Raw genomic sequence first — 11,180 nt, 5'->3', positions numbered from 1 at the left:
GCTCAACGTGAAGGAAATAATGATTGATGTGTACGTGATAGACGCCATTACCAGCAAACATAAAGGACACCAAGTCATCATGGGGACTTGGGGATGGGGTACTCAATTGGCGCGCTAGAGTCAAAACTTTCATTAGAATTTCGCACCTAGAAAGTTTGAATTACAAACGGCTCTCTCACACTTTTCTTTCAGATTTGGAAAAATATTCAAATTAGCAAATGATCCCATCATAAATTAGAATGTACGTGACACAAGAAATGATATTCTGGATTCAAAAGTCAATTAAAATACAAGTTTCGGTTCAGGATTATATTGAATCTTAATCTCCAAATCTAAAATGATTAGTCCATTATTATAGCATAGAGAAAACAAAATTGAAAGCCAAGGGCATTTCCGTAAAATCAAGCCCCACCCTCCACAAACAACAAAAACTTGATAGAAGAAAAAATGGCAAGTTGGGCCGACTTATGGTTGAAAGAAAAAGCATTAAAACATGTAGTTTTCAAGATGCAGCTCGATAAGAACAGACACCAACAAAAAGAAGAAGAAATGAGTAAACCAAGTGATTTCTCATTATTATCAGATACACTCGCCCTACAAATCCTTATCAAACTCCCACAGCAAAACCCTAACTCATTAGTTTGTAAAAAATGGATGTGTCTATTAGGCCAATTAGTAACTAGTATTAAATTACTAGATTGGAATTTTCTTGAATCAGGTAGACTCGTCTCACGCTTTCCTAATTTAACTCACATTGATCTTGCTAGTGCTTGTATTGATTCTACTAAAAACTCACCTATTTTATTGACCCATCGTTTAATTTCTATTCATCTTGATTCTGAATTTATTGTTGGGAATAAGTTTGTTTGCGACGACAATTTATTAAGTTTGGAGAAAATCGATAGAGGGTTGAGAGTTTTAGCTAGAGGCTGTCCTAGTTTGAGGAAGTTAGTATTGATTTCCGCGAGTGAGGACGGCTTGTCTTGTGTCGCGGAAGAATGCCCCACGTTACAAGAATTGGAGTTACATGATTGTACGGATTTTGCGTTGAAAGGGATTGTGGAGTGTAAGAATTTGCAGATATTGAAGTTGGTTGGATGTGTGGACGGGTTTTATGGTTCGGTCATATCGGATATTGGGTTGACTATATTAGCTAATGGGTGTAAGCGTTTGGTGAAGATTGAGTTGAGTGGTTGTGAAGGGAGTTATGATGGGATTAGAGCGATTGGGCAGTGTTGCGATATGTTGGAAGAGATTACGTTTTTTGATCATAGGATGGATGCCGGGTGGATTGCTGCTTTGTCGTTTTGTGGGAATTTGAAGACTTTGAGGCTTATTTCTTGTAAGAAAGTTGATCCTAGTCCCGGACCGATTGAGCATTTAGGGTCTTGTCCGACACTTGAAACATTGCATTTGCAGCGGTGTCAGATAAGGGATAAAGAGAGTGCCAATGCTTTGTTTCTGGTTTGCATTGCTGTTCGGGATGTTGTTATTCAGGACTGTTGGGGAATGCATAATGAGATGTTCGCCTTTGCAAGTATTTGCAGGTATCTTTGTTTTTTCCCTTTGTTTATTTTCGATTGTTACTTTGTGCTGCTTTGATGCTTTTATAATTCCTTTTAGAAGAGAGAGTTGGATGTTAAATTAGAAATAATGGAGTGATCTATTGAAACCAGTGCGTGTGATTTTTTGAGTCATTCTCATATCTATGACTTCTGCAGCTGTGATATGCATTGATTAATATCATTTGCTCACTTATTTCCAACATACCATTATTTGTATTTCTTTCTGAACCCTAAAGTTATATGTAATCAAGAAACAAAAGTAAAAATTATTAGAAGAAATCAAGAAGACTAGTAAATAGGAAGTAAGGAACTAAAAGAGGATAGACTGCAGAAAAACCCCACATTGGTACATCCCAAAAGAACAAGGTCATTTCCATATTAGTGTAAATTGAGTGTGTAGGATACTAGGATGTCAACTAAAAGAAAAAATGGAATGATTGTATTGACATCATACCATGTAATTCTCTACTTTCCTAGTCATCGTCAGTATTTATGGCTATTAGAACTCTGATATATGCATTCAGTAATAGTGGTCATTCATTTCATTTTTTTTTTTTTCCAACATAGTATCATCTATTTTCCTTTTTGCATTGTAAAACCAGATATGTACAAGAAACTAAAGTACAAATTTAAGAAATCAAGATGACATAGTAAAGAAAAAGGGAAAGGAAGATAAACGAGGATAGACTGAAGAGAAAAGTATACTGCTGGGACATTAGTCCACGGCCACATCTGAGTAAAATCCTGAATAATTGGTATGTTTTAGACTCTTAGTGTCATGTAGCTTATGTTGCAATCGTCACCTGTTTGCTTCCTTTGTACTTTTTACCTGTATATAGGATTATAATGAAACGTCTTGTTCATCCAAAAAAAAAAAAAAAAAATCTCAGGTGTCATTGCATTATTTGCACACTTCAATGTCACTTACTCAGTTCTCATACACCTTGTGACGATCCATTTGACTATGATGTAGTGGTTCTGAAACGATCAAAGTCCAAAGCGTCAGTTATTGCCTCAATACTCATTTCTCTGCTGCCACCTTCAGACATTTAAGTAATACCTTATGAGCCATCTTTGAGGATCTGGAACTGGTTAACGGTCTTCGGGGGTTAAAAATCTACCCAATTTGGTCAAGTTATTTCTAAATTTGACTCTTAGTAAAACTCGTCTAGAACCTTACTAAATTGAGCATAGGTATCATGTCCTACATCACTCACTCGTGCTTATAAATAATATTTTGTGCATAGGGATCTATCCTTGAAGGTTCTGGGGACCTCTGCCATTGTTCTTGTGCCATTTGTCGACGATTTTATCTCCATGGTCTACGCGATCAAATCATATTGTTGTGCCATTGTTATATTCGTTAGATCATCGGGATGTTTTAGGAATGCTACTTAAATTCCAGTTTTTATTATTGAATTTGTCCCAGTACTAGTCTCCAAATTTCGGTTTCATTTGTGGCATAATGGTAGAAATGATTCTCTTAGGCAGTACCAGACACAGAAAACCCCTTACTTTGGCTGGACAGGTAAAAAGGAATGGTGAAAACAACTGAAAGTGCAATAGGCGCAGTATGGTGATGGATCCCATTGCCACAATAACAGAAACAACAACAAACGTGAAATCTGCTCACCACTAGATTCCTGTACATGCATATTCTGAGTATTATCTCTTCAGAAAATGTGCAAAACTTCTAGGGTAAGCTCTTCTATCTGATGTAGAACATCATACCCATGATGATCTTGAGCTAGGAAATAGAAGTGACTACTCTCTTTTTGAAATTTCTTCTTATCGCCCTATATAGGTATGATTTGCACCTACTTGAGAGCTCCCTTAGCCTCATGCATATTCTGGGGACTGTCTTCCCAAAAGTAAAAAGGGTAACCCCCTTCCATCTTATTCTGTTGCTAATTGAAAGTTCCTACATCCACATGCATTTTGTTTCAAGGTCCTTTAATTGCCCTCCACCCATTGCACCCACTACCTATACAACAATAAGAGGGATCAGTTTCTAGAAACATGTCTGAGCTTGAGAGCTAGCTGATCTCACTTTGTCAAAAATAGTCGAAGATGTTGTTGGAGGGAAAGAAAAACACGTTACAAGGCGCATATGGCATTTCAGTAAAGTATGCTTGATTGGATTGGCTGTTAATACTCCACGAGGAGCAATAACGCAAAGCCAAGATTTTTCTTCTACTGAACAGTTTTGTGCACAGAAATTTACATTTGGAAATTTGTACCGTATATCGTCGACCATTATTCCCTTATGATTCCTCTACATAAAACAGTTTTGAGCTCATATAACCTAACTCTTTCATTATAACCCAACTCTTTCATTATAATTTCATCATTTTTTTTAAGGTAATGGTCGTTAAAATTCCTCTTGATTAAGTATCTTACATGTGCCTATGATTATTGGGATTTTGTGATATAAGCAACGAAAGTCCAGGAATTGTCTAACCTGCTGCTAAAACCTTTGATTCATAATGAATGCCTGGTTTAATCTAGTCCCTTATAGTTTGGTATTTGATTTAAATCTTTACTTCTCAGGAGGGTCAAATTTCTATCTTTGGAAGGTTGTTCATTGCTAACAACGGATTGTCTGGAATCAGTAGTTCTTTCTTGGGTGGAGCTTCAACAGCTTAAAGTAGTCTCATGTAACAATATAAAAGACAGCGAAGTTACTCCTGCAATGTCAACTTTGTTCTCCGCTCTTAAAGAGTTGAAATGGCGACCAGACACAAGATCTCTTCTTTCATCTGATCTTGCAGGAACTGGAATTGGCAAGAAAGGTGGTAGATTTTTTAAAAAGGTATGAGGATCTAAACAACCTGTTTCCACCAGATGATGAAAATATGCCCCTTCATTTACTTTCTACTGTTTCTGCCGAAAGTTCTTGCAGTGATACCATGTTAAAAACGTCTTGATGCATCCTACATTTTACTTTCTTAGATGTTTTATATTGTGGTTACTAGTGGATGACCTACTTCTTTGTTTTTTTTTCCCTTACAGAGCAGAGGCAAAGCAAGCCAGTCATTTTAAACATGTGAACTTGCTTCCCTTGATGGTAGACTTCAAGTGACTTGTTAGTCTGAATGCCAGTACGTCCAGCTTAAGTTTCTTCACTATGTATTAGTTTTTGTCGTACTATTTCTCTTACATTCAGGGTAGATGTTACAAGGTTAGGAATGCTAATCCCTTTTCTGCTGAATAGTACCAAGCTATTGCCAGGACTTTTAATTCTTGACTAGCTTGTTGTTTCATTTCTTTGTCTTGCATGGCTACATACATTATAACATCTTGGATATGTATCATAGGAAAGTGTACAGAGATACTTTTCATACTTTGAGCAATGACATGGACCAGTCTGCTTTCTGCTGTGCTTTTAGACAAACTTACTGCATACTGAGCAGTTGAAAGCTCCATTTCTTCAGATGCAAATGCCACTGCCTGATCTGATAGATTGGTTTGTTATTTGTTAGGTCCAATATTATGTAATGTAGTATATGCTAACTCTAGCCTAGGCTTGGCTGATTTGCTAAAAGTTTTGACTGGATGCACCAAGATGTGTAATTTGAAGTAGGGCGGATCAGAAATTTGTTTTATTTTCTTGCAGAATAATGATTTTGTTTTCTTAAGGAAATTCTTTCATTGTGGATTGCTTCTTTTCCTTGTCTTTTGTTTATGTGAATGTTTGTGCTTGTGATGTCCTGATTAAGTTTCGAAAGTATTTATTTTTTGCTCCACAACTGTGGGTTTGTCTCTGATTTTGCCATGAAATAGATTTCAGAATGGATTTTAGAGTTCTTCTAGTTGATTTTTGAATTAATGTATTCTTTCTTTTTGTGCTCCAGTTCTGAAATAAATTGTTATCTTAGTTCATGGTTCATCAACCTGGTGCATTGGAGGTAGGAGTACATCACAAATGTCATACTTTCATGTTGAGCATGTGTGTAATTTTTAAATCTGGGGTAGGTGGTTGGCACTGATTTTGAGGTGGTGGTGGAAGAGACGAGGAAGAATATGAATAAGAAGTTTGTTATTAGGATGGAGGTGGTGCATCTATTGCCAGTTAGATCTTACGGAAAAGAAAGGGTGAACTAGTATTACCCCCCACTAGATGAGCCAATTAGGATTTCCCCCCACTAGATGGGAAATTAGGGTCTTCCCCCTAAATACACACAAAAAAATTTTGGTCAACCCATTTTGACTTTTTTTTGTGTATATTTAGGGGGGAGACCCTAATTTCCCATCTAGTGGGGGGGAAATCTTAATTGGCTCATCTAGTGGGGGGTAATACTAGTTAACCCGAAAAGAAAAGGCATTTCAGTATATCAGCAATGCCAAATGGGTTAGCAATTCAAATAAAAATTATTCAGTATTAAGCTTCCAAACACCACTAGATTTTGTCTACAACAAAATTGGCTTCAGAAAAAGCATGTTCAACCGGGAACAGTGTGTTGCAGACTAGCAGATCATAGTGGGAGTAAACTTCTCAAAGAGGCAAAACTAGCGTGAACATAACTCACCACAATGAGTCAATGATGATCACGATGTGTTTGGTGTTTGTCACTTGTCATGGCAAGTAGTGAAACAGATGACAAAAAAAGCTGAAACCCTTCTTGTAAGGCCCCCCTATCATTGGATGACATAGCGAACCTACCATGATTACTTTGTTATTTCTCTTCACTCGAAGTTGAATGTCCACCTAATCAGTGTTCAGTTTGCTGACAGTTTTTTGAAATGCATGGTACCTCTGTAACACTTCGCAATCCCTCAAGTTCGCTTGCTACTTCTTTCATTGTTGGCCTCTTTTTTCCAGTTGGTTTTAGACATTTTTTTGCAAGTTTGGCTACAGGTAAAATCTCTTCTTCCCTTGCCCCTGTCGATATCACAGTATCTAGAATTTGAAACAGACTGTTTTCTTTTACTGATGTTATGAAATGCATGGCAAGGCTTTGGACTCCAGCTGTTGTAGAGAAAACTGGCTTCTCTCCTGTTAGTATCTCAGCAAGAAGTACACCAAAACCGTAGACATCACTTTTCTCCGTGAATTGGCCAGAACGAAAATACTCGGGATCCAAATATCCAAATGTCCCTTGCACAGCCGTTGTTAGATGAGTTTTTCAGATGGTACAGACCTTGAAATTCCAAAATCACAGTTTAGCTCTAAAGTTTTCATCCAAAAGTATGTTAGAAGACTTTATATCTCTGAAAGATTGGCACAGAAGCGGCACAGTGTAAATAGGCGATTGCTCCTACAATTTCTATGGAAATTCTTAAGCGAGTGTCCCAAAAGAGAGTAGGCTTGTGATCATCATCATTGTCATAATCACCATGCAGATGGTTAGAGAGCGTTCCACTGGATATAAATTCGTAAACCAACAGAGGAACTTCGGTTTCTAGACAGGACCCAAAAAGTTTTACTATATTCCTATGATTTATCTAAGACAGAATAACCAATTCGTTGATGAATTGTTCTATTTGGCTTTCATCCACTATTTTCGATTTCTTGACCGTCACTATTTTACCATTTGGTAGCATTCCCTTGTAAACTGTAGCAAAACCTCCTTCACCAAGAATCCGACTCGCATTGAAGTTGTCTGTTGCTCTCTCAAGTTCTCCTCTGTCATATATTTTTGCCTTTTCTACATTGTAGTCTCCTGAAGAGATTTCTTGTTTCAGCAACAAACCTCCACTTCTCTTGAAAAACATCTCTTTGATTTTCATGCGCTTTATTTTCATTAGTATCTTGTACACCTAGAAACCAAATGCAAGTAAAACAATTAGAGCTATGCCTACTCCAATACCTGCGTGATTCAAAAGGAAATGGTTGTTATTATTGTGCTGTCCAATCTTGTTTAACGGGAGTATATCATGCCCTATTGAGTATGGACACCAAGATATAGTCCCGGCCAGCACCCTAACGTGTATTCTGATGCATCAACTATCAGTTTTAAAACCCTCCGCCCAGCAGAAGGGTCTCTATCTTAAACTTAACCATTGTATGTCCAGGAATTTAATTAGAAACATTACTGTTCTGTTTGCTAACCAAAAACAAAATAAAAATAGAAAATATATGCTCTTGTAAAAGATGAATCACTGTCAATGGATTTATGTTGGAGGAAAGGATCAAGTCACCTATTAGGACCACTTTAGTCTGGATAATTCCAGGTGTGCAACCCGATCCATCTCTTTTGCCATCACCATGGTGCCCAGATGGACATGTACAGTAATAATCCCCATGTGTGTTGAAGCATTAGGCTTTGCTCATGCACTTGTTTGGACCCTCGCACTCGTTAATATCTGCTAATCAGAACATCACAAACACAGATTATTACAGAACTAAATATTACCAAGCAAAACCGCCCAGCCACAGAACACACACTACACTGCACTGTAATACGGAAATTTCTCCGTCATTTTCATTGTTTGATAACATACGAATTCCAACTTACCTTTGAAAAAGGAGACCTTCCAACTCAAAAAGGATATATATATGAAAAAGACTACTTCACAACTACGAAATCAAAGTTTAAAAGTAGAGTCGAACTCTTGGAAGTTATGCAAAGGGAACAAAGTTCAATTCAAAAGCAGTTTTGTGACATTCTTTGAAAGTTGAAATGATACATCAAGTTCTTGTCTCAGAAATTGGATGAGGAGCAAGACGAGTTGAAGAAAAAACGTGTAGGTCAAGGTCTGGGTTGTACCTCAGAAGTTGGATGAGCTGAAGAGGAAGGTGAGTTGAAGAAAACACCCGTAGGTCAGCTCTGGATTGGAGTAAAATGTCATATTAGGACTGTTAACGCAACTAGTAGTACTCACGTTAGTCACATCTCACTGCCGGAAGGATGATTATAATTAAGTTATTCAGAGAGGAATTTGTTTTGTTCTCCTAGCAATATAGGAGGATGAGATCAAGTTATAATCATACCTTCGCAACCATGAGGCAAATATGGATTCCCTTGATAACCTTCTACGCAACGACAACGAAGTCCTGGGCCGTTGATTGAGTCACTACATTGGCTGTGATTCCCTCATCTAAAATTACTTCCGTCACTTCTTTGTGCCTCTTTGCATGTTTGTTCCCCTATAGCCCAATTTAGTGAAACAGGTGCTTGAACATTGTTTAGTATTGTACTGTTTTCATCTGGTAAATCATAGGAGAAACCATCGACAGCCACGAGCGCTATGTACGGTTCATCATAATTGGAACTTTTGAACGATCTGTTGTTGTGTGTGTTGATACTCTCTAGCCATATATGGAATGCTTTGAGATAGATGTGAAACGCACTGACTCCACATATGGACACACACCCAGTCATGTTTATCTCGATGTTGGAATTAGAGATATAAGAAACGACGTCACTGCCCAAGGCCAATTTTTTGTTGTCTGTGCTGGAGAAGGTGAACGGGCTTCCAGTAAGATTTAACCATTTTATTGACTCCAGTTGAAGGCAGGGTCCTGCCGTAGCACCTTAACTTTATTTAAAGATAGTTCAGCGACCTCAACACCGTTTGCTCCCAAAAACGGACGAAAAGTAGTATTATCATCGAACATGCTGCTGCGATTTTGGCAGAGGATCTCAAATCCCTTGTCAACATAGCATCCCTCCCCTAGGCCAAAAGGGTAGGGAATGGTAAAGTTCCCACAGTATGATTGGCAACCAGGCAATGCTTGCTTCTGTACGTGTGCATAAGTCAATGGCACCCCTATCCATACAAGTAAAACATTTAGCAACCTTGGTCTTAAAAGAACCATCTCCTCCCCTCAAATGGCCATACAGATAGGTAGGTGTACAGAAGAGTTGGAAGAAATATATGTGACTCAGGAATAAGGCTATGCCTTTCTCTTGCAGTGGCAAAACTGAGTGTTGGTGTCTTTATAAAGGACGTCCAACACCAGAATCAATCCTTCACCAAAGCAACTTTGGAAAAGTTAAGTCAAAGTGCCGTAATTAACATTCATAATCTACACTTTAGAGGATTTACAGCTATCGTGATCGTATTTGTCTTCCTTGTCATTACAAAATAAAAGTAACAGAAAACTTTTTGACAATGTAGAGGACGATATAGACACTGTTCTGTTTTTTTCTCCTCTCTGTGAACAATTATCAACTATTGTAAGAGAGGATGCTAAAGGACACAACTATCATGGGTTAAAATGAATGTTGGTTAGGGGTCAGCCATAACCCCAGCTTAATTTTTTTTTTAAATAAAAATATGACTATGAAACCAATTTTTAGTAAAAAAAATGAACATAGAAGACTATGGAAGTGGATTTCATTATCGCCACCACCTTCATGTTGGCTGCTTTTGGAACAGTTGAAAATTGTTCATTTCATTTTATGTGTTTTCTGGTACAATGATGAATGATTGCTTTCGTTAATGGGCAGAAGAGAGAAGAGACTACTACTATCTTATAACTCAAATAGAACATCTGCCAACAATTGCTCAATTTCTTGTTTATTTGTATCTCTTTGGCCGCGCATGGAAGCCAGTAGCCAATTATTTGAATACAATTCAAGGATTTGGAAGGCGGTTTCATACTTTCATCACTAAAATCCCTGCCCGAGAAGATGCAAAAACAGAGACATTTACACTTTCATTGTAGCAGAAAAATTCTGAATGAAAATTAGAGTCTACTTTTGTAGAGATTTGGGCGTGGGGAACCCATAACACATCGTCGAGTTTTGGTCATCTTTTATGATGCTAGGGGACGTAAAAGGATATCCTGTCGGTAATAACTGTGCTAACTTTTGTGCGCCAAAAAAAGAAATCAAAATCAAAATCCTGTCGTGTAAAGCAAATGTGATGTAGCACCACTCCAACTCAGTCAAATCTTCACTTCACCTAACCATGAAGTATGAATGTAAACTAAATCATAATTCCTAAAATTAATGTGAAAAAAAACTTGCCATGCTTATTGAGCACTTTCCAGGATTGTCATTCCTAAGAACATCTTCAGAGTAATATCAACAATTTGGTGTTTTTTCAACTTCAAGAAAATCACATATTGATGAAAACACCTAAAAAACACCAAATCGGCCAATATTTGGTTTCAGGTTTGGTGCTTTATCAAATCACTCACGTGATTTTGCCAAAACCGTACGGACTTAGGCTTCTAATTGGACTTATATGGCGCGGTTTTGTGAAAACTGTGCCAAAGATTGGGAAAGAAAAAAAAAGAAACAAATTTATGTGCGATACATGGCCCGATTTTGTCAAAACCGCGTGGACTTGGGCCTGTCAATTGGGCTTTAGTGACGCGGTTTTGGAAAAACCGCATGTGCTATATGACACGGTTTATCCAAAACCGCGTAGTTTGATGTCAAAAATTTGATGTTGCTCCTAAAATTGCTTGGTGTTTTTTTGGTTCAAAATTTTGGTGTTTTTTTGGTAGCTCTCCTAAGATGCTCTAAACTATTTAGATTTTACTAAAATGAATTTTTCCTTTTTCTACCCATTCTTGCCACTAAAATCAACATTTGTGATATCATAAATGATATCATAAAAGTTCAGGTAAACAAATGATATTATTGGTAAGCAAACATTTATCATAAAGTGGTATCATTGGTAAACAAATGATATCATTTGTGTCCGATTGGTAAGCAA

The 11,180-nt window shown here is 37.5% G+C and overlaps 1 protein-coding gene and 1 pseudogene across 3 annotated transcripts; one reads left to right on the top strand and one right to left on the bottom strand.

Annotated features, from left to right (window-relative positions):
- Positions 1–391: 391 nt before the first annotated feature.
- LOC147494557 (F-box protein At5g51380-like) lies at positions 392–5,231 on the top strand. 3 transcript variants are annotated; one of them, XR_015199982.1, is made up of 4 exons: positions 404–1,547; positions 4,116–4,377; positions 4,578–4,666; positions 4,883–5,231. XR_015199982.1 is itself a non-coding variant. In XM_086569002.1 (3 exons), the coding sequence occupies exons 1-3, from the start codon at positions 448–450 to the stop codon at positions 4,605–4,607; spliced, it is 1,392 nt and encodes a 463-aa protein (XP_086425128.1). In that variant the 5' UTR covers positions 405–447; the 3' UTR covers positions 4,608–5,231. The 3 variants fall into 3 exon arrangements, 2 of the variants coding, with proteins under 2 accessions (XP_086425129.1, XP_086425128.1); XM_086569002.1 differs by having other exon boundaries at positions 405–1,547; positions 4,578–5,231; XM_086569003.1 differs by lacking the exons at positions 4,116–4,377; positions 4,578–4,666; positions 4,883–5,231 and adding an exon at positions 2,168–2,302 and having other exon boundaries at positions 392–1,547.
- A 1,046-nt stretch (positions 5,232–6,277) lies between these two features.
- On the bottom strand, positions 6,278–7,310 carry LOC147494556 (wall-associated receptor kinase-like 1; annotated as a pseudogene).
- Between the last annotated feature and the right edge of the window lie 3,870 nt (positions 7,311–11,180).

Source organism: Coptis chinensis, chromosome 6 (genome assembly GCF_015680905.1).
Source record: "Coptis chinensis isolate HL-2020 chromosome 6, ASM1568090v1, whole genome shotgun sequence".
Classification (NCBI taxonomy): Eukaryota; Viridiplantae; Streptophyta; class Magnoliopsida; order Ranunculales; family Ranunculaceae; genus Coptis; species Coptis chinensis.
This window is presented reverse-complemented; position numbering and strand designations above follow the sequence as displayed.